The sequence below is a fragment of the Leucoraja erinacea genome, chromosome 5 (genome assembly GCF_028641065.1).
Source record: "Leucoraja erinacea ecotype New England chromosome 5, Leri_hhj_1, whole genome shotgun sequence".
Classification (NCBI taxonomy): domain Eukaryota; kingdom Metazoa; phylum Chordata; class Chondrichthyes; order Rajiformes; family Rajidae; genus Leucoraja; species Leucoraja erinaceus.
Window position 1 is genome coordinate 75,672,444 of NC_073381.1, and position 20,172 is coordinate 75,692,615.

Genomic DNA, 20,172 nt, shown 5'->3' on the forward strand with positions numbered 1-20,172 from the left:
TCTGGATTTGCACATATTTTTTCTCATTGATTTACTGTGTTTGGTTCTGGCAAACGACCCCAGAGTTTTGGAGAGCTCATGTTTGCAAGTTTGACGACTTCTGCCCAGGCCCGCTGCCTTTCTCTGGACTGAAGAGCATCAGCGGTCGGATCAAACTACCCCCAGATCAGAATGAATCACACAAAGTGAAGCCAAGCTCTTTGGAAAGCAGTCTGACTGATTCGGCACCTTCATTGTCAAGTCAGATACTCAAAGATGCTGAAAAGATGCAGATTCAGAGGAGCTGAGGCCTGCAACAAGAACTGGTTCGAGTGGATACATAAAGTGAAACTGATTTGGCCTATGAAAAGCACGCCCCCTCTCAACTGCAAGACAAAATCCAGTTTGTTTAGTTTAGTTTATTGTCACGTGTACCGAGGTACAGTGAAAAGCTTTCTTGTTGTGTGCTATCTAGTCAGCGGAAAGACTATGTGTTGCAGTATGTGGTGCCTCCTCACATATGAACATAAGAAATTGGAGCAAAAATCTCCATTTGACCCTTCTGCCATTCATCAGGATTGTAGCTGATCTTCTACCCCAGCTCCATTTTCCCACACCATCCCATTATCCCTTGATTCCCTGAATATTCTAAATCTATTGATCTTGGTTTTGAATTAATTTGATGACTGAGTCTCTGCAGCCGTCTTCAGGATAGAGAATTACACCAATTCACCACACTCTGGAGCGGTCTCTCTTCATATGGCCTGTATGTTATTTTGAGATTGTGATTCCTTGTTCTAGGCTTCTAAATCAAGGGATACATCCAGTCCATTGAGCCCATGAGACTTTTGTATGCATCTCTCATTCTTCTCAGTGTTGTCTGCTCAATCTCTCATGGGGCAATTCTCCTTCCATCTCTGGAACCAGGGAAGTGAATCTTCACTGCACTTCCTCTGTGAAAAGTAAACTAGTCTCCAGCTGTGGATTCACCAAGTCACTATAAAGTGGCAGAAAAGACACAAAGTGTGAGATAAGGAAATAGGATAGTAAAGGCGTGAAATGTAGAGCCAGAGGAAGGAATATAGGTGGAAGTGCATGTTTCATCTGGAAGGTCTGTTGGAGTTGCAGGATGGATTGCAGAGGAGGTATAGGGACAGGCATCTCTGTCAGCTTTCTCCCCCTACTGCAATAAGTTTGAAAGGACCCAACTCAAAACACCACCTATCCTTGTTCTCCAGAGGTGCGACATGACAAACTGAGTTTTTCCAGCACGTTGTGTCTTTTTTTTTAGGTAATCCTCACTTTCTTATATCTCAAAAGTTGATTGCAATAGTTAAAAGCAGAACGTTAAAATGTATGGAGGTTATCCTAAATCAAAAATAAGCAAAGATTTTGGAAGTCCAAAATACTGATAAATCCTATATCTTTTAGTTATGTATGTGATTGGAATTTCAAGATGAATGAATTAACATCTATGATGAAAAATTAAACTTGTCATTTATAAACACAGCTGACCATTGTCTCTGTTCATTTCCCTAGATAAGAATGTCACTGATGGTTACAACAATTGAACCAACAATTTTGAAGAAGCTAAAAAGCAAAGTAGAGAGGACACATAATGCAATCATGTTCGTAATAAAAAGGAACTGTAGATGCTGGTTTATACCAAAGATTGACACAAAATGCTGGAGTAACTCAGTGGGTCAGGCAGCATCTCTAGAGAAAATAAATAGGTGACGTTTCGGGTCCGGACCCCATTTGGAGCAGAAAAGATCCAAGGATACTTAATATGCTTGCTGAATGAGGAATTGCAATTAAGCATGATTGCAACCAAATTTCAGAATCCATTGTTTGGTAACATCCTGACTTTATTTCCTCTTTACAGCAATGTTTTTGGGCCTTTAAATGCAATATATTACACATTCGTTTGTTTAGTTTATTGCAGAAAATAAGTGTAAAAAAGAAAATCAATTATTTCAGAATTCAGAGATTTTTTTTCAGGATTTTGTTGGCTGTCTCACCATCAATCTTGCCAATCCAGACTGCCTGCAATAATGCTCATAACATTGAATCATCTAACATTACTCCCCAGAGAGAGGCATTTGGTCCCCTGCAAGAACTATCCAGTTTAGATGGCAGCAATTAAGGAGGTTTGGGAGGTACGGAATAGTGTTCATTGGTGGCGTCATGGTTAAGGGGTAGGTGTGAATAAATGTCCGAGAGCTTTAGCCTAGACTTGGCAAGGCAGAGATCAGTCCAACCGCACCACCCTTGTTTACAGATTTGATGACATTTGAGGCAGTTTAGGGAACAATGTCTTGTACTTCTGGTGGGGTCTGAAAAAGGGTCCAGACTCAAAACGTCATCTGTCCATTTCTCTCCACAGATGTTGCCTGATCCACTGAGGTCCTCTAGCAGTTTGGTTTTAGCTATTTAGTTTAGTTCCATATCCTCGTTTTTTCTCCAAAGTACTGCAAATGAGTCCTCTTCAATCGGATGCCTATGTTTAAAAAAAAATTCTATGCAATCTATTGCCACCATTGATGACCATACCAGAAGTTTATCACTCAATATATGTTATCCCTCTAGTTGTCTCTTGTGTTTTGCCTTTTAAACTTGTAGTTTCTAATTACCAACCCAGTTATTAGAAACAATTGTTTGGCCCCACTTCCTTCATCTAAATTGATTTTGAATGCATCTGAGGAAGATTGGCCTATAGTCATTGCATTTAGAAGAGATACACAGGTCAGAGATTAAAATATTAGGTGTTGTGAGGTGATTTCCTCTTGCAGGAAATTCAGAACCATGACGCATTGACTCATGATGAGCAGTCAGCTGTTTAGGACTGATCTTTAACCTTGTAAATGGAACTCTTTGCACCATAACTCTGACCATGCATTTACTGCATGCTTGTTTTAAAATGTTGTACCTGTGTATATTGTGGACTGTGGTGCTGATTTGGTACCAACTGCACACTTGGATTGCAATGTTTTTTTCATCCAAATCACTGATACATATTTTGAAAAACTAGAGTCCCTGGACATACAAGTTCACAAGTTATAGGAGTAGAATTAGGCCATTCGGCCCAACGAGTCTAATCCGCCATGCAATCATGGCTGATCTCTGCCTCCTAATCCCATTTTCCCGTCAACCCCCCATAACCCTTGACACCCATTCTAATTAAGAATTTGTCTATCTCTGCCTTAAAAATATCTATTGACGGCCTCCATAGCCCTCTGTGGCAAATTAGTTCCACAGATTATCTACCCTCTGACTAAAGAAGTTCCTCCTCACTTCCTTTCTAAAAGAGCGCCCTTTAATTCTGAGGCTATGACCTCCACGTTTCCAAAATAAACGCACAAATATTTTCAGTAGAAAAACAGTTTATTTTATGTACATGGCAGTTGATATACAACCTTAGTCAAGAAGTAAGTGCAGTTAATTTGCACCTAGCTGATGGCAAGGCAGCAGATTTTAACAATCACCTATGGTGTTTTAAAACAAAGTGTTTAGTACATGTATGCCAGAGGCACTTGATATGGCAGTATAATATAGCCAAGACTTCTTGCATGAGTTGTTAATTGAATTGAAAGTACATCTGGGCTAGTGCCTTAAATATGAAATGAATGGGACAAAAGTAAAAAAAATTAGTGAATATATCAGTGTTCTCCCACAATACAAAAGGTGCATCATATGCATTTTGTCATTATAAGACAAAATATTCCACTTTCCAAAATGTTTGTATTTGAAAATGCTAGGTTTTTAAAAAAATACTAGCTACCAGTGCATTTTTGATCAGTTAACACCATTTTCTCTGATAACTCCACTGCCCATTTCATGCAGCACGTCTACATGCTAGTCTTTAGCAGCACAACATTATCCATTTGGCATTTACAAAATTAACTTATTGAATAAAATATACATTTTTCATACATAAAACTTTTTTTACATACAGTATCAGTATTATGCAAGCTACACACAAATACACACACACGTGCCCATATATAATATATATATTTATGTGTGTGTGTATGTATATATATATAATATATGGCTCGAATTTAGACCAAAAAAGAGCAAACAAAAACAATACTTCAAACCCAATTTTATATCGTAGAAAGCTTGATTTTTTTTCATCAAATTTGGTTTGTAGTATTGCTATATCTCTATTTTGTCATCAGTGCATTTAATTTAATTTATTAACTTACAGGTTTAAATTATAGCAATCAATCAAGTACTTGCAAAGACTAATTGCTTTATCTGCCAATAATACAAAAGAAATACTGATATGTTCCAATTTGCTCTCCATATTTGTAAATTGTAAGTCAACATTTTTTTGTTAAATAGTTTTTGTAACTTCAAGCATCTTATAAGTAAATCTGATATTTGTCTTTTTGATGGTGGAATATCTGACAAACGTAACCAAAACTTAGTGAAGAATGCATTTTGTGACATTCTGAAATTTTTAAGACAACATTTTTGTAAGATAGATGTACATCAATGGAAATTTAATGAGAAGAAATGTTGATCGTGACTCAACAACAAGTGTTTCAAAACTTCTTAATGCTTAGTTGGAAATGATTACATAACTAATGTTCTAGCAGAGAAGGTGTTCATATATTTCCGTGCTTGCTCAGTTACAATAAGTTGATCTTCAGTTTTCCCACATGCCACAGCCTCCCAGGTATTAACAAACTGCAAGAAAGACAAAGAATGTAGACTTCATTTGGAAAAGACAAACATTTAAATCCAGTTTAATTTATTTGTTCTAAATTCCAATGAGGGGAACTAACAGATACAGGAAAAATAGATTTGACCCATTATAGTTACCTCGATTTTGCATTAATTCTTAATTCTTTTTAATTCAGTAAAAATGTATGTTTTGGTAAATAATGCCATCTCAAAGTATTTAAATTTTCCCCATAAAACATTTTACAGTTAATAAAAAAGGAAAAATATAAAAAAATAACTTAAAAAGAACAATTAAACATCTAATTGTTCCTATTTTGAATTTCTTACTGGCTCTATGGAGTGCTGGAACAGAGTTTCAGCTAACCAGGGTTCCAGGTCCATGGACTTCTCAAATCCAGCTGGGATACCTGAAAATATATTACAGGAGTCCAGCTGCCAGTATTTCACATTCAAGTACAGAATGTACACAATAATTACACCATCATTGTTCTTTTCTGCTCTGGACTAAATTTTAGAGTACAATTGGAGCTTGAATTAGTGAATTTAATATTTGGCTTTCTTTTCCCTATAAAGATGATATAAATCTATTTACAAATTTAGTACCCCTTACTATGCTTGTTAAATAAACTAAATTTTAAAGTACCAGAATGGATTGCGTTGCGTTCAGTTACTGAGTATTCTGACAATGTGTTTCTGTTAATAATAGCAATTCAAGGATTGGTTTTACACCAAGCTTCAATTAATGCATAGCTTGTGTTCAGAAAATGGGAATAAGAATCAGTCAGTATAAAATAATTCCACAAGAAATATGGAGATGGGGCACATTTTCACTTCTACGTGTATGATTTAATTAATAGTTCATGTTTTCTACATGCATATCTTTTGTCAGCTTCACTTGTCAATTTATTATACCTTTGTTATTATGATTTGGAACAAAAGGTAAAAAAAAGTCTATTTTCTAAATTTAGTCTGGCTAATGCAATATTGTAAAATTATACGTACATTCCCTACATTTCATTCATTAAAATTAGGTAGATAACATGAGATGCCAAATTCCCTGCCTAGAACACAAACATAAAATCATCTTTTGCATGTCCCCACAATGCCTATTAACATGAGCCTAATGTTATGAATAGTTCTCTATCCATATATATAATTAAATGTGGTGCCAAATTTTGTTTAATGTTCTGCCTGTCTTTTAATATTTTGCCGTGTCACAGGGATTAGTATATTATTGTCACGCTTATCGAAACAGTGAAAAACTGCATGGATGGTGAGTTTTTTCACTATATTTCAGTACATATGGCAATATTAAACCAAAACTGATGTGGCAAAATATTAAAATACAGGTGAATATCAAACAAAATTTAGATATTGAATGATTTCGGTAATTTCCAAAACTTAATTAAATAATGTAAAATTATGCCCTAACAAAACAAATTCAGATAGTAACTTGACCACCCTTCCAAGTTTGAAAAACCTCATTGCAGAAATTGAAACCAAACATTTCAGTTAGAGCAATAAATAATTCAGCCCAAGACTGTGAGCTAGGAGTGAAAACACTCAAAAAGGTAATGACAAAAAAACACGTTTTAGGCTTTACCACTTTGTTAATTACCACTTTTGATTCATTACACTTTATCTTGACTTTAAACTTTGTAAATGTATGCTTGAATACCTAATATAAAAATTACACCTTATGTTTACATCTCATTGTAAAATTATGGTGATCTTAGCTATTAGATATTTATAGATTAAATTAGTTCCCCATTAATTCATCATGAAATAACAAATCAAATTATGGAAAATGTCTTGTGAAATTGCAAAACAAAACACATGTTGGATCAGCTGCTTGTAATTTGTAATTTGAAGGATATTCTGAAAGTGTGTTAATGGAGGTTCTGCACTATCACCAGTTTAGTATTGCTACTGTGGGGGAATTTCTCAGAATTCCCACACATTAATGTAAAACAGAACATTTGCACATGTTGCAAAGCTAAATTATGTGGATGAACACTTGTTGCTTAACATTTTATACATACCTGTAAAGGACTGCTCATTTGCCTGGTCATTTGTACAGTAAATGCTTTGTTAAGGATATCATCTGTCTTCTCTGATACAGGCATCATTAATACAGAACTGGTCAGGAGATTTTGCATCTGAAATGCGAAATATGATCAAAATCAATGGCCACTTACAATGAAGTACATTTTCAAAAAGTAATTGTTTCCTCTTTCGCCATTTTCAGTATCTTTCTCAGGCAAGTGTTATTAAATGCTACACACACTGCAAGATAACCGTCTTTTGGGTCCTTGCAAAATATCTCAATTTCTCAGGAGTCTTATCCAATCAAATTTGACACTTAGCGACATAATGGGATATAAGAGATGACCACATGTTTCAACCCAGTGAAAGATTTTAAGGAGATTCTTAATGGATGCAAAAATTTACGTGCAGAATCAATAAGAAAGGGAATTCTAAAGCTTAGGCAGTGCCAGTCCCATTAAATATGGGAATGATCAAGAATACGAAACCTAAGTATAAAGGTATAACGGAGAGTTACTGGCTTGGAGGCAATTGCAGAATTAAGGAGGGGAAAAGCCATTTATAGATTAATAAAGAAAGAAGGCAAATTTAAAACTGGGTGTTACTTTAGGACCTGTCCCACTTGGGCATCATTTGCACGTCACACAGGTGACACGCGAAGATTTTGTGAATCCCAAAATCCTGGGGCGCCGCGCGCATCACGATGCACGTGTCGTGAAGCGTAAATGATGTTGCGTAAATGACGCCCAAATGGGACAGGCCCTTTAGAGACAATGCGGTGCAGTAGGCACAGAGTGATGATAAAAGGGATCGTATATGAGTTACTTAACAGAGATTTGTGTGAGCTCATGTTTGTAGGGGGCTAGAATAAGGGAGACTAACCAGCTGTACAATGGAACACTCAAGCCAAGAGGTAACAATGACATGCATGGGGAATTCAGTGATATGTCAGACAAGCAAGGATTATCGATCTATCTTTCAGAAAATTATCCTACTCAATTGCCTTTTAAGTTCTGCATTTTATTAGATTCTTGACTGTTCCAAGAAGGGAACAATTTCAATGGTAATGTTGTTCCCACTAGTTACCTTTAATGTTGTCCACACTGAGTTATCTTTAAGGCCTGCTGGATCTCTTGGTTGCCAGCCATTTGAATTCCCTTTTCTACTCTCATACTGACCTGACCTGGGCCTCCTCCATTGCCAGAGTGAGGCCACATGCAAACTGTAAGGACAGTACCTCATGTTCTGCTAAAGTAGCTTCCAACCTAAGAATATGAGCATAGAATTCTCCAATATTAAGTAACTAACCTATAAACTCACACCTCACTCTTCCACTCCTTCCGCTCTTCCCTGCGCCCCACTTAGACTTGCACCCATCCCCTTCTCCCTCCCCCCTGCCCATTCTATCTGTATTATTTTCTTTGGGTTTACAATTCGTACCTCTTCAGTTCTTGTCTCACACTTTTTGTCTTTTCATCACTGGCCTTTGTTCAACCATCTGACAATCAAATGCCCCCTCACCTGTACTCATCTAACAATTGCCAGGCTTTGTGCTGCCCCTAATTTCATTTCCAGCTTTCTCACCCTTACCCCCAGCACCACCAGTCTGAAGAAGGGTCCCAACCTATTCATGTTCTCCAAAGATGTTGCCTAATCCACTGAATTATTCCAGTATTTTTGTGTGTAGACAAAAGTGCTGGAGAAACTCAGCGGGTGCGGCAGCATCTATGGAACGAAGGAAATAGGCAACGTTTCGGGCCGAAACTCTTCTTTTGTGTCTTTGTTTGTAAAATTTCAGTTCCTTTTCTGTCCATATAAAGTGACAACATTCTTTAAGAAAAATGGGAAAAAAAGGAAACGAGGGATAACAATGGCCCAAATATTCTCGTGCCCTCAAATAGATGTGCTAAATAGCACAGCAGTGGATACAGTATAGACATCCTGCACAACCCTATCGCAAGTTAACTGAACTGGAACAAACTTTGTACTGCTATGGTAATTCTATGTGGGTTTGTATTATCGTGGTTTGTTATAATAACTGATAAATTAATGTATTAATAATTGCTGTCAATGATTCTAATGTGCCTGTTCAGGCAAGTAGAGCAAAAGATGGATAACACATCATTTTGCCAAAGACACCAAATGTCAGAGATTTCAACTTTTGGGCCTCATCTGCAATGTCCCATTTCAGTATCCTGTTGAAAACCAATGTGAAATAGCACTTGGTTGGAATAGTTAGGATGTGATCAGTTTTGAGATCACTCAGCCAGGGAAGGCCCAAAAAATGTTGAGGGTGTTAGGGGAATACTCCTGCTCCTCCTGGAAATTGAATTGAATTTAATACATTTTATAAGCCAAGTATGTATACATACAAGCAATTTACCTTGGTGCTTTGCTCGCAAGTAACAACACGATATACAGTAGACAATTAAAATGAACACATTATAATTTAAACATGTGAAGAATGAAAGAGGCTACAGACTTTTAACTGTTCAACAGCCCGTGGAAAAAAGCTTTTTATGACTGGCTGTGGCGGCTTTGACAGTCCAGAGTCACCTTCCAGAGGGAAATACTTCAAAGAGTTTGTGGCCAGGGTGAGAGGGGTCAGAGATGATCTTACCCACTCGCTTCCTGGCCCTTGCAGTGCAAAGTTCATCAATGGGGGGAAGGTTGCAGCCAACAACCTTCTCTGCAGATCGAACGATGCGCTGCAGCCTCTGGATGTCGTGCTTGGTGGTTGAACCAAACCAGACCATGATGGAGAAGGTGAGGACAGACTCTATGATGGCAGTATAAAACTGGACCATCATTGCCTGTGGTAGATTGTGTTTTCTCAGCTGCCGCAGGAAGTATATCCTCTGTTGGGCCTTTTTGACTGTGGAGTCGATGCGGCCATGTAGCTTTCCCACTGGGTCATTAATTAAAATATAATTTTTGTCCACGATCCAGCTGAGCCTCATTCACATTTTAATGGAAGAACTCTGCTAGCTTCTGGAAATGTTATTCTTTCGGATTTCAATGATAGATTGCTGGTGGGTAAAAGGGGATTGGAAAGCAGTAATTTTTAACCAATGATCTCTTGTTTACACATCTTGTGTCTGATTGAGAGTATTTTAATAAAAAACACATGGAAAGATAAGGTTGAGCAATCACTAGCTGTTCGATGGTATTGACCAGTCGCCAGCCCATTTTTGGGTAGAAGCTTCATTACTACATGTTCCATGGGCTAAATGCTCCACCTGAGTTTACCATTCTATTTCAATAGATTTTAAAAAGACTTAAGATACAGAAAATAAAAAATAAAAATAGAAAATACCGGAAACACTCCGCAACTCAAAGAGCATCTATGGAAAGCGGAAAAATAATGATCGTTTCAGGTCAGAGAACCTTTGACACATCTATTAGCCAGTTCAAATGAAGGGTCTTTGTCCTGCAACATTAATTCTATTTATTTTTCCACAGATGGTGCCTGATCTGATGCATTTTCAGTTTTACTGCATTCTAGTTGCTCATCATAGAGTAGATCCGGTAATCAAAATGCTAATCAATTAATTTTAGACACAAAATACTGGAGTAACTCAGCGAGACAGGCAGTATCTCTGGAGAGAAGGAATAGGTGACGTTTTGGGTCGAGACCCTTCTTTTTGTTCACAGGAGAAAATGACTCTAAAAGTTGCCATTTTTATATCTTTAGCCAAAATTTACAAAATGCAAATTGTTACCGAAGAAATTTGAGTGAAGATTTATTTGGCTAATGTTAGCTCACTGGTGTTTATTGGTGAGTTGTTTGTGCTAGTTCTATATATTGAAAAATACAATATATAATGCTCATCTTGAAGAAGAAATTTGATGTGTTAAACATCAAAATTTGGAATTATTTTCATTAATATGAGAATAATACCTATTCTGTCTATCTTTCACCTACTTTTAAAACAGCTGACAATGACAATAATATTATTTTTTTAATTTGTTGAAATGGATCAAAGTGGATCAGAAAGGATTAGCATACTTACAGGTACTTCTTCTAAAGGACTTTGGGAAAAAAGCTGAGTATTCAAGTGTTCTCTTTCCCATGGTGCCAATGTGAAAAATTTCCTCATCTTCTTATCGGGAGATTCCACCTAAAAATAAATTAAGTTACCACACTGCTAGGAATTTTAAAGAAAACGTCTTGACCTACAAAGCAAAGCTACACAATCATCATGACATAGTTATCTTCATTCTCCCAATGAATGTCTCCACATACAGTTTAGGATGAGTCAGTGCTAATATACGGTGCATTCAGAAAGTATTCAGACCCCTTCACTTTTTCCACATTATGTTACGTTAGCCTTATTTAAAAATGGAATAAATTCTTTTTTTTAAATCATCAATCTACACACAATACTCCAGAATGAAGAAGCGAAAACAGGTGTTTAGAAATGTTTGCAAAGTAATTAAAAATAAATAACTGAAATATCACATTTACAAAAGAATTCGGACCTTTTGCTATGACACTCAAAATTGAGCTTAGGTTCATCCTGTTTCCATTGATTATCATTGATATGTTTCTACAACTTGATTGGAGTCCAACAGTGGTAAATTCAATTGATTGGACATGATTCAGAAAGGCACCCACCTGTCTACATAAGGTTCCACAGATGACAGTGCGTGTCAGAGCAAATACCAAGCCATGAAGACGAAGGAATTGTCCGTAGACCTCCGAGACAGGATTGTGTCGAGACACAGATCTGGGGAAGGGTATAAAACAATTTCTGCAGCATTGCAGGTCCCGAAGAGCACAGTGGCCTGTCATTCTTAAATGGAAGAACTTTGGAACCACCAGGACTCTTCATAGAGCTGGCCACCCGGCCAAACTGAGCAATCGGGGAAGACAGGGAGGTGACAAGAGCTCCAGAGTTCCTCTGTGGAGATGGGAGAACCTTCCAGAAGGACAACTATATCTGCAGCACTCCACCAATCAGGCTTTTATAGTAGAGTGGCAAGACAGAAGCCACTCCTCAGTAAAAGGCACATGACAGCCTGCTTGGGGTTTTCCAAAAGGCATGAGATTCCCTGGTCTGATGAAACCAGGATTGAACTCTTTGGCCTGAATGCCAAGAGTAAGCATGGTGTTGACATGGTGTGGATGTTTTTCATTGGCAGGAACTAGGAGTCTAGCCAGGATCGAGGGAAAGATGAACGGAGCAAAGTACAGAGAGATCCTTGATGAAAACCTGCTCCAGAGCATTCTGGACAGACTGGGGCCGAGGTTCATCTTCCACCTGGACAACGACCCTAAGCACACAGCCAAGACAACACAGGAGTGGCTTTGTGACAAGTCTGTGAATGTCCTTGAGTGGCCCAGCCAGAGACTGGACTTGAACCCGGTCGAACATCTCTGGAGGGACCTGAAAATAGCTGTGCATCGATGATCCCCATCCAACCTGACAGAGCTTGAGAGGATCTGCAGAGGATGTGAGAAATTACCCAAATACAGGTGTACCAAGCTTGTAGCGTCATACCCAAGAAGACTTGAGGCTTTAATCACTGCCAAAGGTGCCTTACCAAAGTACTGAGTAAAGGATCTGAATACTTATGTAAATGTGATATTTCAGTTATTTCTTTTTAATTACTTTGCAAACATTTCTAAACACCTGTTTTCACTTTTTTATTATGGGGTATTGTGTATAAATTGATGATAAAAAAATGAATTTAATCCATTTTAGAATAAGCCTGTAATAAGCCACGAAGGGCCGAATGGCCTCCTCCTGCACCTATTTTCTATGTTTCCATGTAATGTAACAAAATGTAGAAAACGTGAAGGGGTCTGAATACTTTCTGAATGCACTGTAAGTAGAGAAGAGTAGCATGGTATTCTTTGCATGACAATTTTATTGTCATAAAGCCAAAATATTAAAAAACATTTCTTGCACTATATTTGAATTGTGTCTGGACACTCAAGGGAAAAGAGAAATAAAGAATTTTGGTCTCTCAGTCTAATGCTTAGTTTGCCAAATTACATAGTTGAAGTATTACTTACATTGTAACCTTTAAAGTGATGTTTTTCCTATCTATATAATTAAAAGTCCCATCTTGACCACTTCCTGTCTGTGCTGTATATTGATTTTAGAAAAAAACGCTACCCTGTATCGCTGTGATTTTTGGCCATCTTACTCACAGTCCTCCTCCGCTGAGCCAGCCCCGAGGATTTTTCCCATCGATGAAAAATAAAAAAGTCATGAGTGTTTAAAAAACGTTTTGAGATCAGCTGATTGGTCCTCTCGCCTGTCAATCACCACAATGAAAGTAACGCCGCTTCCGGGGGGGTGGGGGGCGGGACTATAAAACCTCGGATGCCTGGACGCGAGTCGGTCACTCTGCAAGATCGCGAGGGAGAGGCCACGACTGTCATTCTAAGCTGTGAATCAACTGAACTGTTCGTGGATGTCTCGTAGCGGCTTGTACAAGTAATGGTAGGTACTCGGGAAATCTGGTAAACTCGTGACGTTTTTTCAACACAGTGAAAAATGTCCACGAGTAAATAAAATACTCGTGATGAAAAAATGTTTTACTTTTTACTCGTACAAGCTGCTACGAGACATCCACGAACCCCTACGGACATCCTGAGTTCGAATCAGGGGAAAACTCGGGAGAACTCTTGAATTGCCTCATACAGTGGGACAGGCCCTTAACTAAGTCTGGATGTGCCTCTTGGAAATACTAACACCCAAGAAGTCGGTTGAAGCACATCCATTATGCTGCAGAACAGAAACTAAATCAGTATCAGTCCCCACCAAATGTAAGTATCACAAACTGGCGGGTCACATTCATTCAGCCAGGTATTTAATAACTTGGGGTGGATTTCAATCTTGTTGGGGTACTCAAACACCTAACACCTAACGCAGCTGTGGAAATGACAACAACTGGACCACCCCTATAATGAACAAAATTCAAAAAAATTGAAAAGATTTAAATACTAACACTGTCTTCACTCTGCAGTATTATAAAAAGTAGAAATCTAGAATTCTATACCAACTGACACCAATGCAATCCTGTTTCTGAGCCTCAAATGCACAAAATAATTTGGTGTAAGTAATATTGGAAGCTGCATTGTGTGTCATTTAATGTCACTGGGCTTGGAAGCTTCAGATCATATTTCCAGAGGTGTATTGGATTGATCTTATGTTGGCAAATGGATTCTAGATGAACTTCCTTCACGTGGCACAAACAAATTATAATGTCCTAATCTTGCACTAGAAACTGACCACAAAAGGCATGCTGTGTGTGGATGAGACTTATTACAGAGAAAGTTGTGCTTAAATAAAAATGTAAGTAATCCAGCTGTGATTTTGGCACAGTTTTGCTTTCTTAATTAGAATGTCCTGATCTACTGGGGGTGTTCCACAGTTTTAGTATCAGCAATGCTTTAAGCAACACTTAAAGACAGCATAATCTGCTCTGTTCCATTAACCCATTTAACCTGATATCACCCTGCCACAGATATTGTGTAAGAACAAACTACAGATGTTGGTTTAAAAAGATAGACACAAAAAGCTGGAATAACTCAGCGGAACAGGCAGCATCTTTGGAGAGCTCAGTTACTCCAGCTTTTTGTGTCTATCTATCACAGATATTTCCTGTTCTATCTATTTCTCACATCATAATCCCTATAACTAAAATTTACATTTTCCATCTCTTTCCCAGTGCTGATGAAGGTTCTGAAATCTGAAATGTTAACTATTTCTCTTTCCACAGATGCTACCTGACCAGCTGACAGTTTCCGGCATTTTCTGTTTTAAATAAATACGTACTTACTTCTTGCTTAATTTTCTTTAAAAGTGGTTGGCCATTTTCATGAAAAGTTATATCAGTTTCATCAGTCTCTTGTTTAATTACATCTTGTATATCTTCAGCAAGGTGAGATGGTGTCTAGTAAGGTAAGGAAATTAAACATTATCAAAGTATTTCTATAAATGGGATTCAAAGAATCTTTATGCAATGAGCAACCAGCAAACAGCCAACCTTACCAGCACTTTCAAGGATCCATATTTGATTTCCTGGGCGGCAAGTGCATTTTTAAAGGGTGTGGGTGTTCTAGGTGAGCCTTCTAATATTGACCTTCTGATATTTGGAGTCCTAAAGCTGTTTTAATAAGAAAAGCTAAATTACCATCTTTCATATCAAAATTAAGTAATTTTGTTTAAACTCCTCTATGTTTCTGATGTTCTCAATCAATGTGACTACACATATTTACTGTTCTTAAACCCGTTGATTTTAATAACAGACCTGAAAGGAAAACAATATGCAATGATAAATGCTGCACAATAATACCCAAGTACCTATGTCATTCCACATATTATAAATAAATTACACAAATAATTACATTCAGTTCATACTGAAAGGAATATTGCCCAAATTATCTGCTTCAATTTCATACTGCGGAATTTTAAAACGCTAAAATATTTTGCAATGGGTATAATGATACTTATGTTGTTTCTTTCAAAATATTTTTTAACATAGAGATAATCATTTTTTCCCCCCCCAAGACATTTCTGCTTAAAACATTTACAATGGAATGTATGTCAAGGGGCTGTACAGCATGGAAACAGGCCCTTTGGCCCACCTTATCATGCCAACCAGTTGGGATTCTGGGCAAGTTCCATTTGCCTGCATTTAGCTCATTGCCCTCCAAACCCTTCCTATCCATATATCTATCCAAATGCCATACGCAAGAAGAAGATCTATCCAAATATATTTTAAATGTTATTATTGCATCCACTTGTATAGCTTCTTCTGGCAGCTCATTCCAGGTACGGACTGCCTTCTGAGTGAAAAAAATGCCCCAAGGTCCCTCTTAACTATTTCCCCTCGCACCATAAGCCTATTCCCTCTAGTTTTATAATGCTCTTCTCTGAGAAAAAGACTAGGAACATTCACATTATCCATGTCCCTCAACACCTCGTAGACCTCAAAAAGGCCACCCCTTAGCCTTCTATGCTCCAAAAGAAAAAGCCCCAACAACTCCCTGTAACTAAATTTATATGAAACTATCTTACTAAACATTACCAATTTGTGACAGAAACTCAATTTTCTCAGCAAATAGTTCTGCCCCATTCTAGCAATAGTCCTTAATGTACTACCATTGGGGCAATCTTAAATGTTTTTATTATTAAATAATCAACAGTAAGTAAAGGAATAAACAAATATCAACAAGAAGCATACTGACGCATCATTTTCTTTTTGAGTCTTGGGTGTTTGGCCACGATGCAGAGGAGTTAAAATAATCTTTTGATTGCCCACTGGTGTTGAAGTTAATGCAGGAGATTCAACTTCTAGGTGATCATTTGAAGATGTATTTAAAAACTGAAAGGAAAAGGTCATTACAGTGAACTGAATCCCATTAAAAATGAAAATGTAAAGTTTCATCAACAGACCACGGTAACAATAAACCTGCAACAGATACGATTCTTAATTGTGCACATGAACTAATTAATAATTTTGGCTGGGTGCAATCACACAACATAAAGTAGTACCCAAGGACGAAAAGTTCTGTTTCTAGTAACATTATAACTGTAAAGGATTATTTTCTAAGTTTTATGATGAAAACTTAGAAAATAAATAAAGTGTTGAAGGAAGGATAGAACTCGTTATTTAATGAATTATTTATGAAACATTTCACTCCTGAGTAACTATTATTTTCTTGTTAAAACAAAGGGAAACATGGTCCAGAAAATCAGTAGATCAGTACAAGGTACTTTGTGGCATTTCTGGAACGTCATGCAGCTACAAAGTGCTGAATTTGCAAAGTCCTAGTTAGAATTTAAACTCAGTTGCTCCCAAATCTTTGAAGATCTAATCTCGATCATAGATTAGCATCCCAAGGTGCCAACTCACAATTCAGTTGGTAGCGGTTTTACTTTTGTCAGAAGGTGGTAGGTTCATGACCCACTCTGAAGACTTGAGTACAACAATTCATGTACATTCTAATGTTCTTTTGAGTGAGTTCTGCATTAATGACAGTGTTACTTTGAGTGAGCTATTAAGCTAAAGTCCTATCTGCTTGATAAGTTCACCTCATGCTGTTCTTAAGATGAACGTGATAGTATTCTCTAGTGTCTTTCCCAACATGTGAATGCTAGATGTGTGCAAATAGTCTACCATGTTACCCTCAATCTATTTCCAAGGTACTTCAGCAGTATAAAACACTGGAGTGTCTCAAGGATCTAAAAGGTGGTATACAATTGCATATTTTTTCCTTTTGTTTAAGAAACCCTCTACATTCACGGTTCACCCAATATGCACCAAGCATACATTGAATCCCAATCATCTGGAAGGTTAGATCACATGGGATCTAAGGAGAGATAGCTGAATGGATAGAAAATCAGCTTCACAAAGGAATCAGAGGCTGATGGTGGAAAGTTACTTCTCGGACTGGAGGCCTATGACTAGTGGCGTGCCTCAGGTTTCAGTGCTGGGCCTGTTACTGTCTGTCATCTATATCAATGATTTGGATGAGAATATACATGGCAAAATTAGCAAGTTTGCAGATGATACAAAAGTGGGTGGTTTTGCAGATAGTGAAAATGGTTGTGAAAAATTGCAGCAGGATCTTGATGGGCTGAGGAATTGCAGCAGGCCAGGTGGGCTGAGGAATGGTTGATAGAATTTAATACAGAGAAATGTAAGGTGTTTCTTTTTGGGAAGTCTAACATGGGCAGGACCTACACAGTGAATGGTAGGGCTATGGGAAGTGTTGTAGAGCGTAGGGATCTAGGATTGCAGGTAGACACAAAATGTTGGAGTATCTCAGCGGAACAGGCAGCATCTCTGGGGAGAAGGAATGGGTGCAGGTGCATGGTTCCTTGAAGATGGAGTCGCATGTAGATAAGGTGGTCAAATATGTGTTTGGCACATTGGCCTTCATCAGTCATAGTATAGAAGTTGAGAGGTCATGTTGCAGTTGTATAAGACGTTGGTGAGGCCACATTTAGAGTATTTTGTTCTGTTCTGGGCATCATGTTATAGAAAAGATGTTGTCAAGCTGGAAAGGGTACAGGGAAGATTTACAAGGAGGTTGAGTAGGCTGGGACTCTATTCCTTGGAGCGCAGGAGGATGAAGGATAATCTTATTGGGGTGTATAAAATCATGAGAGGAATAGATTGGGCAGATGCACAGTCTCTTGCCCAGAGTAGGTGAATCAAGGACCAGAGGACACAGGTTTAAGGTGAAGGGGAAAAGATTTAATAGGAATCTGAGGAGTAACCTTTTCACACAAAGGGTGGTGGTGTGTATGGAACAAGCTGCAAGAGGAGGTAGTTGAGGCAGGGACTCAACATTTAAGAAACAGTTAGACAGGTACATGTATAGGATATGTTTGGAGGGATATGGACCAAACGCAGGCAGGTGGGACTAGTGTGGCTGGGACATGTTGGCCGGTGTGGGCAAGTTGGGCCGAAGGGCCTGTTTCCACACTGTATCACCCTAAGACCCAATTAAGGTTCAGGGAGAAGGAACCCAGTATGTCCAAAGTCCTAACATCCTCTTTACTGGTCATTTGTAGGCAGGTGCAAGGTGTGCCACAACAGCTTCTGTTTGACTAAACAGAAATTGTGATGGCTAGCTGACTATTCCAACTTGCTTCAGTTATGCTTTTCATAAACTTAACAACATTTAAAATGAGAATCTATCAACTAAAAAGATGCAAATCAAACAACTGAAATGACTGCCTTGTAGTTATAATTTTGGAAAGTTTTATATCTGGATATCAGGATTCATGTCCTAGTTACTGGAAACACAACATTTTGACTAAAATGAACATCAAGTGGAAAAGAAAAACTAAACATATTCCAGAAAACTCAGTGAATAAAGTTGGTAATTAAGTGCAAAATTAAAAGCATAACTAATTCGCACTGTGCTGATCTGAGAAGAGTGGTCAGAGGGACAGTAGTGAGTAGGTTAAAAATACATAGTCAAATCAGCGAGTACAAAAGTGATTAGTCATTTGTTCCACAGAATTAGTTTCTAAATTGTTAACCATTTTATGTCCGTTGTAGTATTAGTAATATCTGTTGATTACTGTTCGTCTACCTGTGAGGGAGAGAAGGGCAGACTTTTGACATGGGCAGACTTGGGAGTAGAGTAGCTGAAGTCAGATAATGTGGAGGAATTACTATCACCATTAGGTGAATGATTAGGATGGCTTCTCGTTTTGCTGCGAAGGATTGTTGGTGGAGTGCAGAACTTTGAAGGAGAGGGTTGGCTGAACGAAGCAGGGGAGCCCTGACAAACCATGCTTTTGTTTAGGCTTGTATTAGTAAGTCCTTCGCAGTTGCAAACGCTGCTCTCTTTGTGCTGGAGCTGTGTAATTTTTGCTGTTATATTTTTGCTAGGTGTGCTGTCTTCCCCTTCAAGGAAGTCTAAACTGCTGAGATCACCCCATGTAGATGGATCCTGAAACAATTTGGGAGGCACGAATCTAAAAATGGCGAACAGTGCCACCTGTGTAACTAACTGCTAAATTCTATAGCTTTCAAACGTGTAATAACATTTGATGGGAATATCCCTTTCTCAACTACTTGTACATTTAAATTTTTAATTTGCTCCAAGATTTTAGTACGATCTACATGAAAAATATTAATGAATATTAATATGAATGAATATTAGTTGAATATAAATTTGTTTTCCCCTCATCATTTTACAGTTTTTGCTAACCTACCCATTTTTGTTTCAGCATGCAGTAATTTTTTTGTTTCAGTATACAGCACAAATCATGGCACGCATTCATCTTTGAAAAAAATATTCTAGGATTTAACAGTGTAACTAGATTTAGGGTGCAGATAGGTCAAATAGAGCAGTACTTTCAACTTTGGCAGAATAGCAAAATGAGCACTGCCAGATTGTGTGCTCTTTCTGCATCCCATCTGATTTTATTTTCCAGGGGGATTTAGAACAAGTAGTAAATGTGCTATTATAAAAACAGGTAAAAAATGTCAGATTTTTATATTAAAATTATCTTGAAATTACAGTTAAAGATGAACATATATGACTAGAAAGATTTTGATGTTTTTTTTACTAGCCCATCCATTAACCATAATTCATAATTCAATAGCCAACTTAAAAGTAACTAAATAGATGCAAATCCTATATTAAAACAATAATCAGGTTGATAAAAATCACTCACTGAGTCTAGGAGTTGAAGTGCCTCTGTATAATCAGAATGTGGAACATTTCTCAAGGGTGAGAGTATTCCATTAGGATGAATCATGCACCTTGCTGGTGATGCACTTTCTTCTGGCATGGAACCAAGATCCATGTGAGGTGGATGTCCAGGTTGTCGATGTTCCCCCAGGCAAGTAATGGCTAGAGTCCTGTTGTGAACTCCTGCATTATCAATGACTACAGTACCATTCCAGCTAGAGTAATTAGCAGCTTGAGTCTGCAGAAGAGGAAGAGAGAAATTAAAGGAAGTTAGC

The 20,172-nt window shown here is 37.8% G+C and overlaps 1 protein-coding gene across 6 annotated transcripts in view; it reads right to left on the bottom strand.

Moving 5' to 3' along the window:
- Positions 1 to 3,344: 3,344 nt before the first annotated feature.
- myb (v-myb avian myeloblastosis viral oncogene homolog) overlaps positions 3,345 to 20,172 on the bottom strand; it is a 36,613-nt gene continuing 19,785 nt past the window's right edge. For 5 of the 6 annotated variants that reach the window (XM_055635953.1, XM_055635955.1, XM_055635956.1 and 2 more), the window contains 8 exons: positions 19,881 to 20,135; positions 15,926 to 16,062; positions 14,727 to 14,841; positions 14,515 to 14,628; positions 10,731 to 10,838; positions 6,714 to 6,830; positions 4,999 to 5,078; positions 3,345 to 4,674 (listed from right to left, as the gene is read on the bottom strand). In XM_055635953.1, coding sequence (XP_055491928.1) covers positions 5,031 to 5,078; positions 6,714 to 6,830; positions 10,731 to 10,838; positions 14,515 to 14,628; positions 14,727 to 14,841; positions 15,926 to 16,062; positions 19,881 to 20,135 — 894 coding nt within the window. In that variant the 3' untranslated portion in view covers positions 3,345 to 4,674; positions 4,999 to 5,030. The remainder of the gene's footprint in view (positions 4,675 to 4,998; positions 5,079 to 6,713; positions 6,831 to 10,730; positions 10,839 to 14,514; positions 14,629 to 14,726; positions 14,842 to 15,925; positions 16,063 to 19,880; positions 20,136 to 20,172) is intronic. The other variant, XM_055635957.1, reaches the window with a different exon arrangement.